Here is a 26,418-nt window from a genome sequence, read left to right on the forward strand (position 1 = left end):
CAAAGGATTCATGGTCCATGTATGCCCGAGATACAGAACATCGTGTTTTGATGGCGTGTAATCAAACTTTGACGCCAGGCCACTGTCACACCGTTTTATTTATTTATTTAATTTATTTAAATTTTTTAAATTTACATAGTGTAAGATATTGTGCAATTAATAGGCAGTTGAAGTCCTACCAATTTTAGTTCTATTTATCTTTCTTCTGCCCCAGTGTTTGTATTTGGTCCTGACACACATTCATAATTTATGTTTTGTCAACCCAAAATTGGGTATTTTTCCAGTTTTCCCTTGTTTTTCCAAATTTTTTTAATTGTAAATGTTCGAAATAAATCAAAATGAAAGAATGAACAGAAACACTTGAACATGTATGTGAATGTAAAACAGTGTACAAGTTTGTTAATAGTTAAGTAATAGACGATGGCATATACAGCTGGCAAATACTTGGCATCATTTGGCAACATATAATAATATTACTATTACTACTTCTACTACTACGATTACTATTACTCATACTTCTACTACCACTAATAATAATGATAATAATACGAATAGTAATTTTACACATACTAATACTACTACTACTTCTTCTAATAATAATAATAATAGAAAGATATATCCATGCTTCACTGTTGAGCATTTGTATAAACAATATTTAGAATTTACTGTTTATTTCCCTTATCTTTTTGTTTTCTCATGTTGGTGTACATGTGTTGTTGTTTTTCTCATTTAAAAATATGATCCTTTATGGACACAGATAATGGAACAGACTATCATTCCCCAACAGCAACTAATCCCGGGAAAATTAACACTGATTCTCTTTGCTCTTCTTCGTGCAATGTGGGTCAGAATAAACCCTGAAGTGTTTAAAAATGTCCACAGATATTATTTCCCCTTAAAACCTCGAACATTGAAGCACCACCTCATAGACATTTATAAAGACTAGATGTCTCGTCTGCGTTGCCGGCCAACGGAGTCGAACGTCCCCACATGGCGGCCATCTTGCCAGAGGCAGCTCGCTCACCTATAACATTGTGTTGGTAGTGGTAAATAACCATAACTTGCTCAATTTTCGACTGATTTTTAAACGGTTTGGTTCGTTATAAACGTCAGAGATGTAGTTATGACACTGCATACGTATGAATAATTATGTTATTTTCTAAAAAAATATATTAAAAATTTAATTTAATAATTTATGCAGTGTCATAACTTCATCTCTGACGTTTATAACAAACCAGACCGTTTAAAAATCGGTTGAAAATTGAGCAAGTTATGGTTATTTACCACTACCAACACAATATGTTATGGGTGAGCGAGCAACCTCTGGCAAGATGGCCGCCATGTGGCAACGCAGACGAGGCATCTAGTCTTTATATATTTCTATGGGAGCACCACCTCCCACATGGTTGTAGAAAAGTCCAGAGCGATCTAGAACTGCGTGAAATCTCGCGATGGTTGCAGACGAGAAGTCGGTGTCCCCCCCTCGCTCCTGCGACCAGCTCAGATCAGAGACACCGGTAACAGTCTGTGGATTAAGACCTGGAGGATCCCGACTTTCCACGGAGACGAACCACCTCCACCTGACTCCCACGTCCTCTCACAGCCGCCGAGAGCTCCTCCATCTTCCTCCACTTCTCCTCCAGACTCCGCGGAAGCCGGGGAGCCGAGCCAGCGCAGGAACATGTCCGTGGTGGGCTTCGACCTGGGCTTCCAGAGCTGCTATGTGGCCGTGGCCCGGGCGGGAGGCATCGAGACGGTGGCCAACGAGTACAGCGACCGATGCACGCCGTGAGTACCCGCAGCACACGCAGGTATCCCCGGGGCCGGTTGGGTGGGGGGGGGGGGGTTGGGGACAGATGCGGGAGGAGACGAACGCTTCGGAAGAGCCGATAACAGGTGATGCACGTGAACGCAGCTCCACTCAATGGCCACCCACCCCCCGTGTTCTGCGCAACGTGAACCATGTGCTGGAGCATTAATATGAATTAGACTGCGAGTAAATCAATGGAACAATATTTCAATGGCGTATGTAAAAATATTTTTTTATTGAATCTTTGAAGCACGCAGCCTCCTCGTTCATCCCCACCCCCCCTGTTAGCTAGTTAGCTCGTTAGCTAAGCCGGGTTTTTAACTAACGTGACAGTGCTGCTTCAGAAAGAGGCTGTCCCCGCCCGGCGGACACACTCACGCGGGCGGTGTTTACCTCCCTCCTTCTTTACTCTTGAGGAGCGCGTCAAGGCGTTAGCTCCGACCAGCCGGCGTGTCCCGGTGTGATAAAGTGTGCGTCCCCCATGACAGCGTCAGCCAATCGCTTGTTGGAACATTCTAGATAAATGACAGAAACTAGTTTGTCTTTGATGAATCTAATCGTCATGTCGTCATTAAAGGGTTTTTGTGTTACTCATAGTATATTATATTATTGTATAGTCAAATACTTATATCTTATAACTTATATCTATACCTCTACTATATATCATATATTATATCATACTCTCTGTATATTCTTTGTATACATAAGTCTATACACACATATTTATACATGTGTACATGTTATAATTATTATATTACTATTATTATTATATATATACTGTTGCTGCCATTATTACTATATACTGCTATTATATTGGTATAATTACTATCATATATAAATATATATTATGTTATATTATATACTATACTGTACTGTACTATTTTTATATACTGGCTAACAATAACATTACCATCATATCATCAGTACTATTACCATCATCTTGCCACTGCACCTTAATCTAGCTATTTTATCTTGTGTTTCTGTTTTTTATTCTTTCTACCTCAATATTTTTTATTTTATTCTATTGTATTGTATTTTATTGTATTCAAATATACCAGCTGCTATGACGACTTAATTTCCCTTCGGGGATGAATAAAGTAATCTATCTATCTATCTATCTATCTATCTATCTATCTATCTATCTATCTATCTATCTATCTATCTATCTATCTATCTAATGACAGAAAGCTTTATTATTATGGACAATATCTCAATTACTTAATAAGAATTTGAATTTAAATACATTTTAAGGTAAAAGTCCTTTGGCTGCATAAATTAATATAAATTAATGTATAGATTTCATTGATTCTATGAAATAATTTTTGGTGGCTTTGTTGCATATATGATCAAGTAATGAGAAACATTACCTGGGATTTTAATTGAGTTTATTGATCAAACCTGTTTGTTAGAGATGAGTTATTACTGAAGCAATAGGTGCATTTATTGGATTAGTTAATGGAGAGAAATATCTGTTTTATATAAAATTATAATTCAATTACTTTTGCATCTTAAGTCTATCTGCACCATTAAAATGGCAGTGTTTTGTTTCTTTCAGTGTTAATATTATATCGGAACACCTTATGTGAAATATGGTAGGGATTGAATCTCCAAGACTTAATATTGACGCAAAAGAATAGTAATTTAATCAGTAATAAACATCGCCTTTTAGAATCATGATCTTAAAAAAAAGCTTGTTGAGCAATTGTTAAAGGTCTTGAAATAATCCACCATATTTTCCTTTTCCATTTCTATTCTAAAATTAACCCTGAATGTTTTTGTTCTCCTGCGTCCGGCCCCTCGCGTCACTAAAAACAACTACTTTGTTCTTGGGTCAAGTCGTGGCTAAGCAGCGGCCGTTGAGTCACTTTTCCACCGGGACCTGACGCACGGACTCGTCTTGGACCAACTCCACTTGTTTGTGTTGACAGCGACCGTCGCTCTGACATCTGCGCTTGATAGGTGTGACGACAGCAGGCGTGTTTAGACCACAACCCGCAGGGACACAAGTGGACCGACCACACCACTTAACACTGTGTGCCGACACAAATTGTTTGAGAAAGAATTTAATTAAGAAAGCTGAAACCTTGATCATAATATATATATATATATATATATATATATATATATATATGTGTGTATATATATATACACACATGGTATTGTACTTGTAGGCAAACCTAAACAAACTTCTAGTGTTGCCACTACAGACCTGGATTATTGTCTATTTATTTTATGTGGGTGGGGCTCAGAAATCCCATGTGTAGGCATGACCAAATGGATGTTATAATCTGTTTTGATTTGGGTCTATTCACAATAAGTTGGGGGATTAAAAATAGCATTTTTTTTAATAACATGTCACGTTGTATCTTAACGTTTCTTGTTGTCTTGCAGGTCATTTGTATCGTTTGGACCACGAAATCGATCCGTAGGAGCAGCTGCAAAAAGCCAGGTAAAGTCAGTCACCTTCCTCGGAGGTCTTGGCAGTTACAATGCAAATAGTTGAAACTGCCACAAGGTTAATGATCGTTATCGTAACCTCATTTTTTCCCTCCTCTTTTACCTTTTTCACGATGTCCAGGTGGTGACCAACTGTAAAAACACGGTGCAGGGCTTCAAGCGATTCCATGGCAGGGCGTTCTCAGACTCCAGTGTCCAGGCAACCAAGTCTAACTTGGTGTATGACTTGGCACAGATGCCCTCTGGATCCACTGGAATTAAAGTAAGATTAAGAAAGCTGAAATGTTTTTTCTTCATTAGAGACAGTACTGATAGATAAGCATCAATAGTGGAAGCAAAAGCAGTCATTTATAGCAGTTTGTGAAGTAAGAGTGTGTTTTACTGATTCTTTTTAGTGTTAATGTATGCAGGACTTAGCCAAATGAATCAAAAATAAAACATTTACGAGGGAGAAAGCTTAGAAAACAGCTTACTCCTGACCTTACTGCTTTATTCACTGTTACCTTTTGTGCTCCAAGAAGAGTCACACATAATGCTCTTTCCTTTGAATCACAGCTCTTCCACTTTATCTTCCTATTCTACCCAGACCTCTATGCTTTCATACTTTAAAAGAGCCTCTTCTACCTCTCTCAAGGAGGTGTATTTATTTTCTTGCCACTTCATCTCTTTGTGACATTATTCTGTAGTCAAAAATAATGGACGTTGAACTTAATTTAATGCCTGAATAGGAAAACGTATCAATGTTTGTTACCATCTGATTGCTTGTGTATGGTCTAAAACGTACTCGCAGTTCTTGCAAGCACTCAAGTGAAAGGTGATGATGTTGTTGAGTTTTATCAGTTTTGTAAACAATTTGTCTTGCAACTCCAGGTGATGTACATGGAAGAGGAGCGGGTGTTCAGCATCGAGCAGGTCACCGGCATGCTGCTGACCAAACTGAAGGAGACTGCTGAGAGTGCACTGAAGAAACCAGTTGCAGACTGTGTGATCTCTGTAAGCATTCCTGTGGACAACTGCAACCATTACACAGCTTCAGCAGGGTGTCTGAACATCTGCATTATCTTTCTGTTCATCCCAATTCAACTGGATATAGTTATCTAATTGCTTTTAGGCGCCTTTAATGTCAGCAGAGGTGTTCATTTACTTTTTGCATCGCTGCACACAGATTATTTAAAGACATTACACAGACTTCAAAAGACCTATGACTCACTTTAAATTATGCACTTTATGCCAGTCTCTGTGTTTAATTGGAGAACTGCAGCACATTTGCATCTCCATTTTATAATGGCAACTATTAATGTAATCCTCTCGGATTTTCTAGCACTTTAGGTGAAATATAAATGTTCGGCGAAATATGCCTTCAAGGTCTATAAATGTATTACCACCTTCTCATGTGACACATGGAGCCCTTATCCAGATGTCTTGTCTGAAAGCTTTATTTCCTCTCTTGCACCTTGCTGGCGATGGGTGGGAAGTGTGTGTCTCTGGCTGTGCTTGGTACATGAAATTACCACCAGCATCTGTTATGTAATATTACAGGTCTCGCACAACATGGTTATTACCATTGCAGGGCCTAAATCGACAGTTTACATCATCCCCAGTTATGGATAATATGTTGTTATTACTGTGGCCAGCAGCTAAATTTAACTCTAGAGCTTTTCCACAAGGAGATGTTTTGTTTTGGCACCCGCAGCAACTAACTCGGTAATGTTATCCAGACATCTTGTGATGCTGGCCGTTCTCGCATCATTAGTCCTCAAAGTAATCATTAACATCCAACACAAGAAGGATAACTTTTAGCCTTTGGACACATGTGGCACATTATCAGTGTCCAAAAGTGATACCATTTATTATCGCTAGTTCCAGTCAAACCCCTCATTCTGAAACTGCAAATGACTCTAAATAATACTTTGTGTTGATGCTGTTTTTCTTCTCCTTGCAGGTCCCGAGTTATTTCACCGATGTAGAGAGGAGGTCAGTTATTGATGCAGCTCAGATCGCAGGCCTCAACTGTCTCCGACTAATGAATGAGACCACTGCAGGTACATGGAAGCACAGTAAACTCTGTGCTGGACTCACATGCAGCATCTGAATCATTTATCCCATATTGGTCTTTTTAGCTCCACAAGGGAATCATAGGGATTATATTACATCGGTTAAAGAAGCTGTGAGAAAGTATTGAGTAAACAGCTTCTATCAAGTACTAAAAATGCTAAAAAAACTAATTATTTTCACAGTTGGAAAGGCCCTTTAGCTGTATATCCATGTAAATATCATATTGGTGTAGAATTGTAGTAAACACACAGAAATTGAGATTCATATTTGAATTGAAATGAAGCATTTCATACATTTAGGACTTCATTTATTCATTTATAAGTATTGCTTCTCTGGCAGTTACACTACTCCGAAGTTCAGATGTAGCTCAGCCTTGTACACTCACAACAGAGCTTGTTAACTAGTATCCTTTTGTGATGGTGAGGATAAGCTAACCTCATTTATCTGTTTATTGCAGTGACTCTGGCATATGGAATCTACAAGCAGGACCTGCCGGCTCCAGAAGAGAAGCCCAGGATAGTGGTGTTTGTGGACTTGGGCCACTCTGGTTACCAGGTGTCAGTTTGTGCCTTCAACAAGGGAAAGCTCAAGGCGAGTGATGAATAATTTGTGTCTACTTTGAAAAGCAATACTGGACAGGAAAAGGTATTGGGGCGGGTTATGGGTATACATCAGTACTGGAGGTTGTCAGGTTTGAGAAATGTGGGAATTTTTTCTCTCAGGGTTCAAACTGATTCAATCATTTGCCCATGTTTCTTTCTTCGGTATAAAGAAGGATGAGTTACTTGCATGTAATTGTTTAGTGGGAATTATTTGTGTGTGTGGTCTATTTGTTTATGCCAGATGTTGCATTTCAATGCCTTATTTGTTCTCATAATGTGAAACAAACACATTTTTTGATTTTGGTTTTATTTAGTTGCCCCATCATAGTAACATGTAACAGTTTTTCTGCCTGTGCAGAACAGTGCTTTACATATACAGATTGTTACTTTTTTAGAAATCCTACACATAAGTGTTGTAGTATATTGTTAATGAAACTAATAGTTCCATATTTTAATAAGTTACTCCTTGGTTCCCTCCATCAGATCCTGGCTACAGCATTTGATGCAGAGCTCGGTGGGAAGGACTTTGACGACATCTTGGTCAACCACTTCTGCGAGGAGTTTGGAAAGAAGTACAAACTGGACGTCAAGACCAAACCCCGGGCGCTGGTGAGGCTGTACCAAGACGTTGAGAAGCTCAAGAAGCTGATGAGCGCCAACTCCTCCGACCTGCCCCTCAACATCGAGTGCTTCATGAACGACATCGACGTTTCCGGCAAACTCAACAGGTGAGCTCTGAAGTTACTTAACGAAATAAGAGGACAAAGATGTAAGATGTCTTTGTGGTGCTGTTTATTTATGTAAACTAATAATAATATAGCTATTTGTCTTCCCTATTTCAAGATAATTTATTGATATATCTTTTTGTCCAGTGGATTAGCGTATTTTACAGCATTCTGTTTATAGTTAGGTGCAGATTTAAAATTGTGTTGATAAATATAGAAGTATCTCGTAGAAGTATCCATCTGCCTGTGACGATGTTAGCTCCTCTCCACATTTTCATGTGTGTGTGTGTATATGTGAGTCTGAATCTATTAATAATCTATTACCATGTGTCCCCAGAGGTCAGTTTGAGGAGATGTGTGCGGGGCTGCTGGCCAAAGTAGAGGGTCCCCTGCGCAGTGTCATGGAACAAGCCAGTGAGTACATATGACTGTAATAGCAGCTGGACTATCCCCGTAAGCACACGCACACTTGACTTAGATGAGGCTCAGTCATGTGCTTTGCTGAGACAGCCCTTCCCTCAGGACACTGGGGGCATGCCTGCCTCCTATGAATGCTTCCTCTCTATCTCTGGCTGCTCTAGCTTGTCCATGCTAAGCAGTAATATGGCTCAAAGTAATGAAAATATATCAGATATGCCATTTTAAATAGGTAATACATTTTATTTTATACACAAGTTTCTTCCATTCAGCCTTTGGGACGTTTCACTGTCTTGAGTTAGCAAGCTCTGTTTTGCATCATCCTTATCTCCTGCCCCCTGTGTCCAGAGATGAAAAAGGAAGACATCTATGCAGTGGAGATCGTCGGTGGCGCCTCCAGAATGCCCGCAATCAAAGAGCGAATCAGCAAATTCTTTGGCAAAGAGCTGAACACCACCCTGAACCTAGACGAGGCAGTGGCCAGAGGCTGTGCTCTGCAGGTACAGATCACCTGTCGTCACAAACACTGTGGTCACACATGGCAGAAAGATTACACACATCTATATATGCCCATATTCTAAAATTGTGGTTAAATGTAATTGCAGAACATTTATTTAAAATAGTTTAATATAAAGGGAAGAAAATATGAAACATTGACTGATGGTGGTAGAACAAGGAAAACATATATTTTTGCTAAAACAGGAGTAAAGAGCTCTCTTTTCTTAGTCTTTGTTCAAGGTCTGTCCTCAGAGTTACTGACTGGAGCAACAGTTTTTCTTATGTCAGTGAAGAGTGTTTCTCTGCTTCGTGCTTTCTTTCAAACGACTCAACTTAATTTACACTCATTTTGTAATTGTCTTCTTTCACTTCTCCTCAGTGTGCCATCTTGTCACCGGCCTTCAAAGTCAGAGAGTTCTCCATCACAGACGTTATCCCCTACTCCATCTCCCTGAAATGGAATTCCGCCGTCGAGGACGGAGTGAGGTACGATATGTGACTGAAATGCAGCTGGGTCTTTGTTTGACTTCGTGTTTGGATCCCACAGAGGAAATGGGAAACTTAAGGCTTTACAGGCAGATTTATCATTGGAAATATTCACATTTTTATCATTGCACCCTTCTAGTTTTAGTATTTATCTATTTAATAAATTAGACTGTTTATTTTTTCTTTCTCCCTCTTTTTGTGTGTCCTTGTGTGAGCTACTGGATGTTTGAATATCTATCTGGCGCCTCTGCCAGTTGCCCTCTCATTTTGGAATCCTAACTGTTTTATTACCTGTTGCTTAAACAAAGCTATGGTATGATCCGCTGCAGATTAGGAGACAGCCCACCTCACTGTCTTCAGTCTCTCATGTATTTCTTCCTGTTGTGTTTGCAGTGATTGTGAAGTTTTCCCAAAGAACCACGCAGCTCCCTTCTCCAAAGTTTTAACCTTTTACCGGAAAGAGCCGTTCACCCTCGAAGGCTACTACAACAACCCGAAGGAGCTGCTGTGCCCAAGCACCGCTATAGGTACTGCTAGTTCACCATCAGTGGTCAGAATGAATGTGGACATTGAGTATGGAATAATTTCCTTTTTATTAAATACATTTTGGTAATTAAACAAGGTATACGTACAATGAAAAAGTGGTAGATGTGACAGGAAACCATCCAAAGTTTGTCAGTTGCAAATAACTTACCCACAGTTATTTTTTTTTTACTTTCACAACTTTAAACAAATTTATCGATCCTTTTACTCACATGACATTGATATCATGTTGCATGTTTATTATAACGCCTACATAATTTCATTTAGATCTTCATCTGAATCTAGTTTATTATTTATGCATAATTGTAGATATTTTTCACCTGTTCTGACCTTTGACCTGTTACTTTGCCCTGCAGGTCAGTTCCATATCCAGAATGTGGTTCCGCAGGCGTCTGGTGAGAGTGCAAAGGTCAAGGTGAAGGTTCGGGTCAATGTCCACGGTGTGTTCAGCGTATCGAGCGCGTCCCTCGTAGAAGTCATAAAAACAGCTGAAGGCGAGGAGCCAATGGAGACGGACCAGACAGTGAAGGAAGAGGAGGTCTGTATATTGTGTCTATTTGTGCTGGGTGTATGACACTTGTGGCATACTGTGTGTGTTTTTCTTGTGCATGTGTGTGAGAGGTGCTCATGGATTGTTGTATGCTGTTTTGTTTTAAATCACAGATCCCTCTCACACAGTACATCAGTCGGACCAAACCTTGGTTTTAAATAGGCAGTCTTGTCATCATCATGGAATTCCGAGTTCCTGCCTTAACAAGCTCAAGACATCTTCAATTGGATGTTTTTATTAGACTGATATGGACTTTTTGGGCCCAATGTAGAAAAGAATATTAGTGTATAAAAATACAGATATAGCAACCAATATATACTTATTTGTACCGTTAAACCCAAAACTTTATCATAAATGCCTAGAAAACACAAATACAGCAAAATGTATACAACTTGAGTTAATAATTAAGCAGCAAATCTTCTCTGCATTTTTTATTCTATTTCCAGTTAGGGCTTTGTTATTATTTTTTCTTTCTATACCTAAACCTCTTTCTAATTTATTTGGTCTGGATGAATGTGGCTAACTCATCAGAATTGATGCTATCAAGCAATCACATCTGCAATGAATAAAACCTACAAGCGGTTTAAAAGTATGATTGAGACTAACTTCAATAGATTTGAATGCAGACTTCTCTGAACGGAAGGGAAACAAGTGTATTTGGTGTTTCTGATTCGGAACCCTAAGAGTTTGGTTTTAAAACTGTGGGTAATGTAATATCATTTCAGTTGGTTGTTTCTTTCGTTTCGGTGTGTCAGAACAAAATGCAGGTGGATCCGGAGGATCAGAAACTTCAGGCCGGAGACAATGGAGAGAAGAAGGCTGAGACAGAGGAGATGGAGGTAAAGTTGTGGTGGACGATAGGGAGATCCTAAAGGCTCTTATATACTACTACGTGTCCGTTTCTCGGAGAGGTCTCAGCGGGAGACAAAGAGTCTTTTTGATTTTTACTTCTCCGTCAGTCTACGTCCGGAAAAAATTCACCGCCAAACCCATAGGTGGCGCAACGGAAGACGAGCTCAGAGAAGCCTACCCCATTTGGGAAGAAGAAGTCCACGTGTCTCTGTTTGCATGTTAGCTTGCGTCCCACACACTGAACCATGGCAACTAACAGAACTAAATAAAGTGACACCCAGCGGGTCAAAATGCTGATGTAATCGTTTCTTAGCGCAGCGGTTCCCCGGTCTTGTTTCCAAACTGTGTTGCTGATTCCACAGCTTGAATCTGCTTGAGGCTACATGTAGCTAGAAGCTACACGGACCTAGCTCCCCCCAGCTTCCACACACAGTCAGCAGGGACTCCCGACACTAACTACTACTATCCAGTGTTTGCTTCTAACCTGATGGTATTATAGAAACAGTGTCATGATAGAAGTCGAATTAAAGTCGTGACGGCGGGTTCTTGCACTGTTACCACCGCAGTTAGCATGGTGGCTAGCCTAGCTAGGCTAGCGCCGTTTTGAAAGCTCGTTATAACCGTATGTGACCGTGCACACATGCCCTCAGTGCTCTAACGAGCCACCGTCAGCCGGACACCTCCGCTGACTTAACACACACGTCACATTAATCGTAGAATCATAGTTGTGTTCGTGTTTGTTGCTACATGTAAACAGGAAGTTTGAGGTCCGGAAATACGGAAATGACGTCATTTGGAAATTATGTCGTTCGCGGACCAATCACAGCCAACAGCGGTCCGTCGGGTCTCCAACATGAAGACGGATAGTTAGAAAAATCAGACGTGTACGAAAAGCTGTCCGAAGCCCTCGGAGAGGACGTTTCACGACGGATAGGGCGGTCTTATCTGTCCGTAATAGAAAAAACGGAGAGGCATAAATTGGCCTTAACCCGACGTTTTTATGATTTTATACATGGCATAATGATATTGTTCTCTATCAGTTACCATAAAGCCAGTCAACTTTGAAATGAAGTCCACCCCTTTTCGGTGTAAAGGAAAAAAGGAACGCTTACAAAGTCTAGGAAAGCCACAAGTCAGAATTTTTTTGACCATATGGGACATGTGACCATGTGAGAACAGAAAAATGCCCATTGGTCCATATTATATTATATATATCTTGTGCTTCATTGAACTCTTTGGATGATGCTTTCACACGGCAACACAAACAAACATGGAGGAGACTGAACATGACACTGAACAGGATCTTACCAAACAGCAGGACTTGAACCAGCCAAGACAAAATGAGGAGCTTGGATCTAAACCCCCCCCCTCACTAAAGCAGCAGTGTTTGCTCAGAATTTAATGATTTGTTATCTCACCTTTTGCAGACGACCGAGGATACCAAGCAGGAGAAGAAGAACGACCAGCCCCCGCAGGCCAAGAAACCCAAAGTGAAAACGAAGACAGTGGAGCTGCCCATAGAGAACAATTTGCACTGGCAGCTGTCCACTGATGTACTAAATTTGTTGGTGGAGAATGAGGTAATGCTCACCAGGAATGTACTAGCTTTTATTAGAAACAAGCAACTGTTGATCAATTTATTATCATAGTTATATTATCTGATAGTAAAGACGTTTTTCTCTAAAACTTGTTGCAATTTGTATCTTGATCTAAAAACGTGAATGTAGATTTTACTTCTCAAATTCTGAACACATTTACTTTTAGATTACAACATGACTGTAACATCTGAGTCATGTTTAAACTGTTCTTATTCTTATAATATTATATATTAAAGTTACGCTGTAGAATGTATGAAAATTTAATTCTAGACCAACACCTTCACTTTGTCTCCTAAAGGGTAAAATGATCATGCAGGATAAGCTGGAGAAGGAGAGGAACGACGCAAAGAACTACGTAGAGGAGTATGTGTACGACATGAGAGACAAACTGCACGGCACCCTGGAGAAGTTTGTGAATGAAGCTGTGAGTATTAGAGAAGACAAAAGGTCACTTTGCTAGGTGCACGGTTATAACATGCTGTAATCCAGTGGGCCATCCCCAATCCCCTTTATAGACTATCTGCTTGCACCTTGTTGGGTTGCTACTGTAATGGCAGATTTATCAGGAAGAAATAGAGACCTCTGCAGTGGAAACAGATCTGCGTGGACTCTTTCAGTTCACACACGAGCGAGCAGTCATCTGTTCGTACATCTGTGTTAACACATCGTACACCCACCTCTGTAGGTGGTTATCATTTTCTTTTCTTATTTTAAAACACCCTAGCTTTAAAATAACAGTGAAGTATGCCATTAACTTCAGATCAGAGTTTTATTGGTCAATCTCACTGTTGCTCTCCACTGCCTCTACAGGGCAACATGCCAACTATTTGCCAGAGCACACCTCGTTATAAGCCACACGGCGCCTTGATGGGCACAAATGTAATTACTGTTAATGTTCGTGACATGTGAATTTAATCTGATATTGTTTACAATTCTTAGGATCGTGATGTGTTCTCATTGAAACTGGAGGAAACAGAGATCTGGCTGTATGAAGACGGAGAGGACCAACAGAAACAAGTTTATATCGACAGACTGGCTGAACTGAAGGTAACTAGGCCTGCAATCTATGAACTTTGAACATGAACAAATTTTGTTAATCAACTTGTACTTCTCATTTTAGAATGGGCACTCAGATATGCTGTCTATTCTTTGATACTCCTAAATAATAGAAATATTTAAAATTATAACATCGAACAACATGTTGTCATTAACTGATGAAAAAGAATTTCAAAAATTCTTCAGTTTTTTGTTTTTCTGGACGACTGCCTGACTAAATGTGATGTTCCTCTCTGTAGAAACTTGGTCAGCCGATCCAAGAAAGATTCATGGAGGCTGAGGAGAGGCCAAAAGCATTTGATGATTTTGGCAGACAAATCCAAATGTACATGAAGATCATTGAAGCTTACAAGGCAAAGGTATTGTGACACAGAGACATATGTTTGTTGACCTGTTAGATTGATTAGATAGATACTTGGTTAGATTTTGTTGGTGTGATGTTGGCTCTTCACTAACCAATATGAGGAATTGCTAAACGGGTTTCATAAATAACCTTTGCATCTCCTGACAGGATGAGCAGTACGATCACCTGGATGAGCTTGATGTGACTCGAGTGGACAAGCAGGTGAACGAAGCCATGGTCTGGATGAACAGCAAGATGAACCAGCAGAAAAGTCAGGACCTCAACCTGGACCCAGTGGTAAAAGTTCAGGAGATCAAGTTCAAGACTAAGGTACAGAGAAAGCGTTCAAGGTTCACATACACACAACATACCAAAAATCATGTATCAACATCAGTTTTTAATTAGCCTTGCAAAGCCAGCCTACAAGACTGTCTGTCGTCCTTGTAGGACTCACCAAGCATTTTACTGTGATTAGGGGTAATTCACATCGTATCCACTCCCGGTAGATATGTGATGTGTCTGGTTTCCTGAAGCTGTAATCAAGAACACTGACACGAGGGAAATTATGAAGCGGAGAAATATCAACAAAGCACTTATTTATTCAGTGGAGTCACAATAAGAGCGTTGCTGTAGACTTGTTTCTATCGTGTAATGTTTCGGTATTTTTGATACCATCTAACCAATGGTAGAACAAATACCATCTCCACACAAAGTAAATCAATCTCTTAACAGTACATTCACACACACGGATACAAAGTAGATTGCAGTATCTGGCCTTTCATGAATCGTAGTCCCAGAGGTGTATTGAGTTAAGCATGCAATTTACATCCTCTACTCTTACAGGACAGCTTTTTTCTGCTGTCTGTGCTGCAGCCAAACATCTCATTCTTTTTTTTAAATAAAAATTGTAAGGCACAGAGGATTTGGGAGCTGGAGACTGACAATCAAAGTGATTGTGAGTGGCTCTAACCCGGCTGTTTCTCCTGGCTATTGCAACCGGCTGACTGCGTTAGAGGATATTTCAATAAAGTTGAGCTTCTCTCAACTTCCCCCTGTAGTGTGGCTGAGTGCTCTTTGAGTCGGTCGAGCTCAGCTGAGGATACGTGGTATATCATTCACAATAAAAAGCACCCATTGCTCTCCTAGTTTCTTCTAATCCCTGCTACAATTTGAACTAGAAGCAAGTTTATTTGTTCCAATTTGTTATAGAAGGTAGATTAGTATAGAAATGAATTTGAAACTCAACTGGTCTCGGAAGATAGTTACTTATTTGCCCTTCTTCTAACAAATGTTTAATTTTTCTTTTTTTCAGGCGCTTTACTCAGCCTGCAACCCTGTGATGTCCAAACCCAAGCCCAGGGTGGAGCCTCCTAAAGAGGAGAAGACAGAGAACGGACCAGTCAACGGGCAGGAGCCGACCGAGAGTCAGCCATCCAGTCAAGACAAAGCCACACCTGCAGGGACGGAACAGGAAACGGCAGAGACCAAGCTCCCTGAAATGGACATTGACTAAGTGTTGCGGCTGCTACCCGAGCTTCACCTCCGTCTGTCCTGCTTCTCGCCTCTGGTTACGTCGTTCTTCTGAGATTGTGATTGATGACACAGCAGCATCTCTCTTCTGGAGACAGACAGCAGCATCTCTAATCAATACAGTTCATACGTCAGCCTCCTCATCATGTCGTTTCTCATTTTCTTCAGAACACAAATATCACGCATAATATTAATATTGAATGGGATTATTTTATGACATAAAAGTTGTGAGTGTGGGATTAAAAACTGCTTCTTCTGTATTTCTTTGTTTTAATCAGCAGCTCCTGAGGACATTTAAGCACCGAATGTTCAGTAGTTCTGGGAAACTAGTAATAAACACAGGATTCTTGAAATTGTAAAATATAATGGCATGTCTCAATACAGTTTAGGTACAGTGGCACTTGTAAACGAACGTGGATTGTTCCAAATTGTACATTACATTTTTTTCACAACCAATAATTGTAACTGCTGGAATGTCATGTATTTAGTTTAAGAGGAAAGACTGAGTTTTTGTGTTTACTTGTACTGTTTGTTCGAACTAGATACTACAAGTCACCGTCATGCAGTATATAATCGTTTGGCTTTTTCTCATTTAAGAGCAATGGTCCATTGGTTGTTTTCTGGTAGCCTTGTATTGCTTTTTTCTACCCAACTGTGAATGCTGGTCTAACAAATCACCTTCTGGGTGCTGCTGTTGTTGCCACATCACAAAAAACTAAAATAAATCAAATTAAGAAAAGCATATGAATTAATTGATGATTCCTGACATTTCTTTCTAGTCCTTTGTGTTAATAAATCTCATTTAGACAAAACCTTTTTACATGTGGGATGATTTAATTTCTCAAAAATGATTAGCTAGGAAAAATATTTGTAGATAGATTGAATGACAATCATTGGCTGTTCTTTTTTTTTACTTCAGAAACAAAATATATAGGTAATACAATCTTTGTAGAAAAATACTAATTCGCTATCTTGTATTTTAATACAAACATAAATATATGTGCCTCCCTGGTCCTGCCAGTAACTTTTTATTATTATTATATACAAATACAGACAAATAAGCACATTTCAGTTTTTTAATCAAATAATTCAGTCTCGGGTTGAGCTGTAAACAATGGCTGAGGGTTGGGCTGGCAATCCCCCCCTCTTTAAAAAAAACAATAAACACACATATATATATATACATATACGATTGTTGAATAAATAATTGTAAACACAAACAGATTTGTAACGGAAATCCCACTTTTAAAGGTATACTCCTTCCACTCAAGTGTCGAATTATTATATTTTTATCAAACATATCATGTAGGGGGTTGAACTAGGGGCTAAGTTAAAGTACTTTGTCCTAAAGTCCTTTTAGTTGCTAACGTGCGAGAATATTATGCATTGATAACGTGTTCTTATAACAATTTATTATTCATTTATTTAATTATATACAAAGTTGTGTAATTTAATTCGCAGCTTAACTACTTACATTAAGTTTACATTACGTATTTCTCACATGTTAACGCAACATAAAAATCTGCGGAATAATCACGCGTAGTTTGCGCGTTACGAAACCTCCTGGTGTTTGTCCTCTTTGCCTTCCCGTACTCCTGGACTGTGGTCCGCGGTGTGTGTAGAGGATCGGGTCTGGAGCTGGTCTGGAGCTGGTCTGGAGGCAGCAGCTGTCAGTGCTGGTACTTGTGTCTCTGAGAAGGTAAAGAACACGTGTATCTCACTGTGTCCTGGGTCCTGTACCGTGTGCAGGAGGGTGACACCGCAGAGCCACAGGTTCGATCCCCTCTGGAGCCCGAGCTGCTGTTTACATTAGCTTGCCATGCTAACTAGCATGCTAGCTATTGCAGGGCTACTCCCTAAAGTTACCTGTCTACTTATTTAGCTTGATTCCCTTCCTGTGTCGGGTTTGGTTGTTCGCCTCTGACCACAACAACACACATTGCTAAGTAATCTAATGTTAAACATTAAAGTTATTAAAACACGACTTGGTCTAATGTCGATAAAGTTAACTTATGCTAGCTAGCTAGCTGTTGGGCTACAGTGTAGCTTAACGAGAGCTGATGTAATGTACTGTCATGACTCAGGTTCCAGTTTATTAAATACTGTTAAATAAATGTTAAACCATCCAGTCTCATTCAGTAATTCTAAAATAAATCTTCATTGTGGTCGTGAAGCTCAGTTTGTGTCGTAGCGGTTTTTCCTGTATGATCACTTTTCAGGCTGAAGTCTGAGGAGCTGTGGAACTATTCCATCATAAAGGGGGACAGTTGTTTATTTTGTTAATTTACATCTTGTTCAAACGGATCAGTGTAGGTCAAATCACAAACAGGACATTTGTGTGTGTAGCAAAATCCAGCAGCAGAAACAACAGCCAGTCAACACTCAAATATTTCACTTCAACTGACCATTGACTGTGCAATGATCAATGTCAATTGATTAGTGTGACTGCTGGTTCAGCTGTCAGCTTTTTCTGCTGTTTGTTCTGCTCATTGTTCTTCTTTCGACTTCTGGTAGCTATTGAAATATTCACCCTTTTCTGCAGTTCTTGCAGTTACAAACAACTCCTGCATATTTTAACCAATTTCAACCCTTTAGTTAAAACACTTGATAGTTCGGCTCGTTCAGGACGTACCCACTCATTTATTCCTTTTACCAAATTCTTGTCGTTTGTATTGATCTGTTGTCTGTTGTCTTGGCCATTGCTACATACGTGTTTGGAACTGCTTTACTTTGACAATGATGGATTGATGTCACTCGTGTCATTGTTCTTGCAGGAATGTAAATGTCTGAGGACAAGGAAGCCCAGGAGGATGAGCTGCTTGCTTTAGCAAGTATTTACGATGAGGAGGAGTTCCGCCGAGCCGAGTCGGCTCAGGGGGGAGAGATTCAGCTCTGTTTGGAGCTTCCTCCTGATTTCAAAATTGTTGTTAAAGGTACAGTGCTGTGAGAAAATGTGAGGCACTTCAGATGTTTTGATTGTTATTCATCATGTAATACCATGTGGGACGTGTCTGATCTCAAATCCATCCTGCATTAAGAGAATTCCTTTTTTGCACTGTCTGTAACTTCAACACTGAACTGTAGATGGTTTTCATAATGTTATTTTCTCCTAATCTTACTGAGACATTAGTTAATAAGACACACTCCTTCTGTCTTCTATCTTTTGCAGGAGAGAATAAATCAGAATACAATGTCTGCTTCTTGCCTCCTCTGGTGCTCAACTTCGAGCTTCCTGCAGAATATCCTTCCACGTTATCACCAATCTTCACTCTCAGCTCCCAATGGATAACCAGAGCACAGGTAAGAACAAGCCCAAATAAAGAACGATACCAGCAACCCCATTTTCTCTGTCCAAGCTCTGGAAAGCAACCAAAATATTTTTCAAGATATTTGAGTTTGTTATCTTGTCTCTTGCCTCTTGTGGTTTATTTCTACCATAAATATGTAACAGCAGTGAAACAGAATAACTTAAACTTCATCACCCTCAATAACAGCTTTTTCTCTTTTTCTGCTTTACCTCATCAGATGAGTTCTCTGTGCAGACGTCTGGATGAGCTGTGGGAGGAGAACCAAGGCTGTGTGATTCTGTTCACATGGATCCAGCTCCTAAAAGAGGAGGCTGTGGACTTTCTTGGAATCCAGTCTCCCCTTGAAGTCACAAGGGGAGGAAGTAAGGCAGGTGGGGAGCGCAGGAAAACCGACCCAGCAGCTACAGGTATAGTATTTCTTTTTTTGTGATGCATGAACATTAGCCAAGATAACAAAGGAAGTATAGATCATGTTGTATTTTGTAATCTCACTTCATTAAAAGTTATACTGAGAAGGTGAGAGCAAGTACTGTTTTTTTTGCTAAAATATGTGTGAGGCATGAATTGAGTGAATTATGATTCTATAGAGTCAGTTGTATAGATGTCCACTAAATTAAAAGGTGATTTACCTATTATCCTCAGCTCTGACACAGCCTGGGAGTCTTTCTGAAAACGCTGAGGGGAAGAAAAGAGAAGTGAAGAAGGGAAAGTCTGAAATGCAGTATGCGGCGTCTTCTCCACTGGACCCGCGGACCGTCCTGTTGAGGGACCCACATTCTGACCTCCTACCTCAGCTCCTGGACTTTGATGAGGCGCAGCGCCAGAAGGTGTTCGACAGCAAGGGGTTCTGCTGTGGGATCTGCTTCCTAGAGAAGCTGGGCTCCATGTGCCTCTGCTTTAAGGAGTGCCAGCACGTCTACTGCAAGGCCTGCATGAGCGAATACTTCCAGATCCAAATACGGGACGGGAACGTTCAGTGCCTTAATTGCCCTGAAACAAAATGTACCTCCTTAGCCACACCATCACAGGTACGGTGCGTTCACACGGTATGAGTGTATGTCTGTGTTTTTAGTTCTAAAATCATTTTACACTGTAACTTCCCACGGTGCAACTTCCATGCTCTACAGCTTTATCATTTCTATTTTACCAATCGCTCCTGTGTTTCCCTGCCTCTGTCTTAATTCTGCAGGTGAAGCAGCTGGTGGATGAAGAGCTGTTCGCACGCTATGACCGCTTGCTGCTTCAGTCGTCTCTGGACCTCATGGCCGACGTGGTCTACTGTCCCCGTCAGTCCTGCGGCACCGCCGTTATGGTGGAGCCAGACACAACCATGGGCATTTGCACTGCCTGCCAGTATGCTTTCTGTACACTGTGCAAGCTCGGTTATCACGGTGTTTCCAACTGTAAAATCCCTGCAGGTAATGTTATTGGAAATATAGTAGTAAGAAGTTATTATTTTAGTATTGCTATATAGTGGTTAAGTGTAATTCTCCTGATAGTTTGGTATGGACACTGCCCTTCAATTTAAACACAGATTTGTAACTTGTTCTGTGATTTTACCTGATAGATTCTTATTTTCCTACCAGGTTGTTTTAATGGAGAAAAATCTGAAGTGTAAAAACAGTATTGAGTTATTTCACTGTTTATCCACTTGTCTCCGTCCGCTGTATTTTCGCTTTATCATTTTATGTTGCTTCTTTTATTCTAAACGGACATTTTTGAGATCAACTGCTTGTGGGTAAAGCTATTAATTCATAAATTCAATTTTACACAATACATTTCAGAAATGATTAACTCCAAACTTTTAGATCTTTGATTGCTGAAACCGTCATAACGTTTCTTATGGATTTGAGACATTGTGATGAAAAGTTCTGAGTTGCTTTAATGTTTATATTTTCCAAGATGCCAATAAAGGATTGATTCATTAAATCGTAACATTTCTAAAGAATAATCAATTGGAACATTACCGAGCCGGACTCTTCACACTAAACCCAGTTCTATCCCTGCCTTTGTTCGTGTCACAGATGAGCTGCGTAATCTCAGAGACGAATACCTGTCAGCCACGACTGAGGGGAAAAAGTTCTTGGAGCAGCGCTTTGGGAAGAGGGTGATCCAGAAAGCAGTGGAAGAATCCTTTAGCAGAGACTGGCTCAATGAGAACTGCAAATCCTGTCCACGCTGTGGAACCAATATCCAGGTTGGGCTCCCCCTGCTGGTCACAGCACATTAGAACAGCCTTTGAACATCATCATGTCCCTTCTGTTAAACTGTACTAACTCTGTCCTGTAGCTCACGTCCAGTCCCAGGGTTTGATGTTTGCTGCGTCTTCTCTCTGTGATGTTTTGTCTCTGCAGAAAGTGGACGGCTGCAACAAGATGACCTGTACCTCGTGTAAACAATACTTCTGTTGGCTTTGCCTGGGCGTCCTCAGCAGAGTCAACCCTTACAGCCACTTTAACAACCCACATTCACCCTGTTTCAACCAGTGAGTGATCGCTTCCTCTTTTCAATCCGTCAGTGGCGCTTTTATATCCATCTGCAATGCGGAGCTCTGAACGTGTGCTGTCTTTCTCGCCCGCAGACTCTTCCATGGTGTGGATCTGGATGACGAAGATGCCTTGTGGAGCGATGAGGAGGACTGAGCCCAGTGCGGTGCTTCTCGAACCGCTTGCTCCTTCAGAATGCACTTTAGCTCATGATACCATCACTTCACCTTCTCTATGTCTGGATCAGAACAACAGTCACTGCAACCGTTTACCGAGATATGATTTTTGGAAAGAATAATTTCTTGCTACTGGTTGCGCGGATTTAATTCATTATTTTAATTTGACCTTACAGATTGTCCCAACGGAGGATATTCATGACAGAGCGTCCTCTGATTGGGTTACTGGGGTTGCGATAATCGTTGTGTGTTTGCCCGTCAGAAAAGGAAATCCTCTCTCGTTAAACAGCAAAATAGATTTATTCACACTTTGTACAACTGACATTTTAATGTTGCCAAATGTTAGTGTCAGACGGAGGCCATACTCTGTTGGTTATGTCTAAATACAAAAACGATTTTGTATGTTAATTTATGTGTTTTTTTTCCTTCTTCAAATCTGATTACATTGAGGACTCTGATGAAAAGACATTTTGTGTTTGAATTTGCATCAGATCGGTTTTTCATTGTTCAATGGTTCAAAAGTTAATGTTGGTCAGAGTTGTTTAAAAGACAATCCCTTGTTCAGAATTGCACAGATTCAACTTTCCCGTAAACGCAGACCTACGGTCACTTCATGCCTCACATGTAAGTTACGTTTGAATAAAGGATTTACAGAATCCTGCTGCAAGACATTTAACATAATGTTTCTCAAAATAAATGTTACCATGGAACACATTGTCTGTTTTATTCACATGATCCCAAACTGAAAAAATGCAGCTTGTTAATTATCTGTGTTGGGGGAGCCTGGTCTTGCAAGGGTTAACAGTGGTACACAAACTGGAACAGAGCAGTCAGACGCAGGGGTTGTGGTGAATATAACTGAGGCTTTTTATTTATAAACTCAGGGGAAAAAGGGAGGAGGGCGCATAAAGGTAACTCAAAAAGCTTCACCGGTCTGGCAGTTTGCATCTGGGGCTCTGTCGGCCTCTTCCTGTTCCAATGAGAGAGATACAGCAATTAATCCTCTTCATAAAAATAAAAGGCTGGCCTCTTACCCCGAGACTGTCTGGGGTAAGCGTCTGGTTTCCACTCCTCTGTAGCTCAAGAGATTCTGTATCCTCTGGTTGAGGTTTTTAAGATGGCTCCTGATGGCCTGGTGATTCAATCCACCTGTGAGGGACAATCAGAGACACCTGGGAGGGGAGGAGTTCCCTATGAGGACTTTCTTCAAGTTATGGAAGGCCAGCTGTGTCTGTTCCGTCCACTTCACTTTTGCTTGTCAGCTCATGTAAGGGGTCCGCTAAAGAGGCAAAGTTAGGAATGAATTGTCTGTAATACCCCAATAACCCTAGAAAGGTTCTCACCTGACGTTTGGTCTGGGGTTGGGGCCAGGTTGTTATGGCATCCACCTTCTTTACCTGGGGTTTCACATTTCCTCGTCCGACAGTGTACCCAAGGTAATTTGCCTCCTCCAAGGCGAGGGAGCACTTTGCAGGGTTAGCTGTCAGTTCCGCCTCTCGTAAGGCCTGGAGAACAGGTGCTAGGTGATGCAGATGGTTCTCCCATGACGTGCTGTGGATAACAATGTTGTCCAGGTACGCCGCAGCATGGGCCAGGTGTGGCCGGAGCACTTTATCCATGAGCCTAGGTGTCAAACAGAGAAATCTCATTTAACTTTCTATAGTCATTGCAGAACCTAATGCTGCCATCTGGCTTCCCAACAAGGACTATAGGACTGGACCAGGCACTGTGTGACTCCTCCACCACCCCAAGGTCAAGCATTTTCCTCACCTCCTTTCTGATGGCCTCCCTTCCGGCCTCTGGGATTCGGTATGGTCGTAGCCTTACTGTCTTTCCCGGCTCTGTTCTGATGTCATGGGCGATGGCTGTTGTTCGACCCGGCGCCTCAGAGAAGACATCTCTGTTTCTATCGAGCAGTTCTCGGAGACCTTGTCCTTGCCTGGATGACAGCTGGTCGCTCATGTTCACTGGCGGGAGGACCTGGGGAGGCAGGTTAGCTAGCAGGACATTAGAGGGGATAGGGAGAGGCTCATGCCATGGCTTCAGCAAATTTACATGGTAAAGTTGTTGGGCTTTCCTACGGCCTGTCTGGCGTACACGATAATTCACAGGCCCCACCCGTTCCAGTATTTCATAAGGCCCTTGCCACTTAGCTAAAAACTTGCAATCATTTGTTGGAATTAAAACCATTACCTTGTCTCCCGGTTTGAACTCTCAACTGGGCTCCCCGGTTGTATACCTGGGCCTGTTGCACTTGGGCTTGCTGCATGTGCTCCCGAACGAAGGGCCAGACTTGGGTCATTCTGTGGTGCATTTGTTCCACGTGCTCCACGATGCTGCGCTGGGTGGAAGGCTGCTGCTCCCAGGCTTCCTTGGCCACATCTAGCAAGCCCCGGGGTCTCCGACCGTACAGAAGCTCGAATGGTGTAAATCCAGTGGAACCCTGGGGTACTTCCCGTATAGAGAACAGAATATACGGCAGCAGTTGGTCCCAGTTCTTCCCATCAACATCGATTACCTTGCACATCATGTGTTTTAGGGTTTTGTTGAACCTCTCTACAAGTCCATCTGTCTGAGGGTGATAGACAGAGGTTCTGATTTGTCTCACCTTTAGACTTTGGCACAGACATTTCATCACTTTGGACATAAAGCAGGACCCTTGGTCTGTAAGGATTCCATCCGGCAGGCCCACTCTACTGAAGACCAGAAAATCTCTCTGGCGACCACCTTCCCAGTAGCAGACCGTAGAGGAATTGCCTCCGGGTAACGGGTTGCGTAATCCAGTATAACTAGAATATAGCGGTGGCCACGGCTAGACTTCGGTAAGGGCCCAACTATGTCCATGCCAATCCTGCTAAAGGGTGTTTCAATAATTGGAAGGGGTATCAGAGGACTTCGGTACTCCACCTTTGGGGAGTTGATTGACACTCGGCACAATGTCGGCAGTACTCCTCCACGGCCCTTTTGACTCCTGGCCACTAGAAACGGCTGAGAACACGTTCATACGTCTTCTCCCTCCCTAAATGTGCCCCTAGTAAGTGGGAGTGGGCTAGGTACAACACTTTGGAAGCATACTCTTTGGGGATAAGCAACTGTTCACATATATCAGATTTCTTCTTAGTTACTCTGTATAACAGCTTATTCTTGATCATGAAATGTGGAAAAGACACTGGACTCACCCCAGCCTGCTTTTGAACCTCCATTACTTGGACGTCTCTCCAGGCTTGGCTTAGGTTGGGATCCTGCAGCTGGGCCGAGCCGAATTGTCCTGGACTGAGTCCTCCCTCCATTTCAACTTCCGGAAATTGAGAGAACACCTCGTCTGATTGTATGTCTTCCAGGGGCTTCATCTCCGCTGCCCGTTCAGGGTCTGTTGTCGGGCCTGGGTGTGGACGGCTTCCTCCCTGTCTTCATTAGTAGTTTCTGCAGGGCTGCCATCGGGGGATACTGCTGCTCAGGTGGGGCGAGCTACGGAAGACTTTCCCATCTTCGCCGGTCGTCTTCTGGTTCGCCGTTTTGGGTCACTTGCCTCCGCTGGCCACTAGCGGGAGAAGAGGGGGCTGTCCCGGCCGAAAAGCACAGGCACCGGCAGTTGCTCGACTACCCAAACCTGCAGAGTGAATCGTCCTCGAGGAGTAATCACTTGGATTTTGGAGGTTGGATACTTCCGGGTATCCCCATGGATGCAGGACACAGCCATCTCTTCACCCCAGGGGGCACTGGCAAATTGTGGTCGAACGAGAGAAACCATTCTTCCGGAGTCTAAGAGGGCCTCTGTGTCTCTCCCCGCAATCTTCACCGGAAACTTTGGGGCTGGTGCTCCCTCATGGGCCCAACAGGTAGTGAGGTGGTGGCAGTAGAGACCCTTGTTATCGGTAGACCCGGCTGTTGGCATCGGCTCATCCCGATATGGACACTCTCTGGCTAGGTGTCCCTCTCTGCCACAAGAAAAACATTGTGGGATTGGAGGAGGCCACTGGGTTCGTCTTGCAGCCGGTCCGGTCCAGCCAGGGGGCGTTCGGGCTAGTGGGGAACTGACAGCTTTGCCTACCATCTCTCTCTCTGCCTTGGCTTTATAATTGTTTGGCTTGTTGTTTTCTGACTGCATCAGACTAGCCATCACTCTGTGATTTTCTAATAAGGCTATTAATGTGTCCACATTGGGAGGCCCCTGCTGGGCGACATACCTCTTGACGTCATTTGGCAAGCCTCGTGTACACCGGTCAATCACCACTCTGTCCACTATGGGCGGCCCTTCTGCTTCTTCCAGCCAGCTCCTGGTGTGACGGACTAGGCCCATCACCTGTGCCCGGACGGGGAGAGCAGGGTCGTAGCTCAAGTCATGCACTCGCTGTGCCTTGGCGGGGAGGCTAAGTCCATATTGAGCTAGGATGGCAGTCTTTATCTTATCATAACTCACGGCATCTGCAGCTGAAAGATCTCGACAGGCTTTCTGAGCTTCGCCGGTCAGGAAAGGCATAAGGATGTTCGCCCATTCTGCTTTTTGCCATTTCCCTCTCGTTGCCGTCCTTTCAAACAGCGTAACATAGGTCTCGACATCATCATCTTGCGTCAGTTTAGTCAGCACCTCTCTTGGTTTTCGCTCTTCCGTTTTTCCTGTTGCTCTACACAGCTCTACTACAGCTCTCTGCAGAGTGGCTTGTGAGGTCAGAATGGCTCTCAAGATCTCTTCCATGTTTGACCTTCTCTTCCGATCAGACGTGCTCTATTCCAACTCTGTATACCAACTGATAGCGAAGACTCAGAATGCCTGCATCCTCCACCATATGTGGGAGCCTGGCCTTGTAAGGGTAAACAGTGGTACACAAACTGGAACAGAGCAGTCAGACGCAGGGGTTGTGGTGAATATAACTGAGGCTTTTTATTTATAAACTTAGGGGAAAAAGGGAGGAGGGCGCATAAAGG

General features: G+C 42.0%; 2 protein-coding genes across 3 annotated transcripts; both read left to right on the forward strand.

The window, feature by feature from the left end:
* The first annotated feature begins 1,479 nt into the window (after nt 1–1,479).
* hspa4a (heat shock protein 4a) lies at nt 1,480–16,274 on the forward strand. 2 transcript variants are annotated; one of them, XM_061085614.1, is made up of 19 exons: nt 1,480–1,788; nt 4,202–4,259; nt 4,389–4,529; nt 5,138–5,260; nt 6,210–6,309; nt 6,780–6,913; nt 7,408–7,652; nt 7,987–8,063; nt 8,415–8,566; nt 8,944–9,050; nt 9,444–9,577; nt 9,950–10,131; nt 10,899–10,982; nt 12,423–12,575; nt 12,892–13,017; nt 13,533–13,640; nt 13,889–14,008; nt 14,161–14,322; nt 15,305–16,274. In XM_061085614.1, the coding sequence occupies exons 1-19, from the start codon at nt 1,682–1,684 to the stop codon at nt 15,503–15,505; spliced, it is 2,514 nt and encodes an 837-aa protein (XP_060941597.1). In that variant the 5' UTR covers nt 1,480–1,681; the 3' UTR covers nt 15,506–16,274. The 2 variants fall into 2 exon arrangements, with proteins under 2 accessions (XP_060941597.1, XP_060941596.1); XM_061085613.1 differs by lacking the exon at nt 10,899–10,982 and having other exon boundaries at nt 1,607–1,788.
* Nucleotides 16,275–17,116: 842 nt separating this feature from the next.
* On the forward strand, nt 17,117–22,202 carry rnf14 (ring finger protein 14). The gene is made up of 9 exons (XM_061085434.1): nt 17,117–17,221; nt 18,297–18,455; nt 18,692–18,822; nt 19,048–19,237; nt 19,473–19,858; nt 20,020–20,248; nt 20,855–21,027; nt 21,185–21,315; nt 21,412–22,202. Exons 2-9 carry the CDS (start codon nt 18,305–18,307, stop codon nt 21,470–21,472), a joined length of 1,452 nt encoding a protein of 483 aa, XP_060941417.1. The 5' UTR covers nt 17,117–17,221; nt 18,297–18,304; the 3' UTR covers nt 21,473–22,202.
* Nucleotides 22,203–26,418: the final 4,216 nt, after the last annotated feature.

Source organism: Limanda limanda, chromosome 14, assembly GCF_963576545.1.
Source record: "Limanda limanda chromosome 14, fLimLim1.1, whole genome shotgun sequence".
NCBI classification, from domain to species: domain Eukaryota; kingdom Metazoa; phylum Chordata; class Actinopteri; order Pleuronectiformes; family Pleuronectidae; genus Limanda; species Limanda limanda.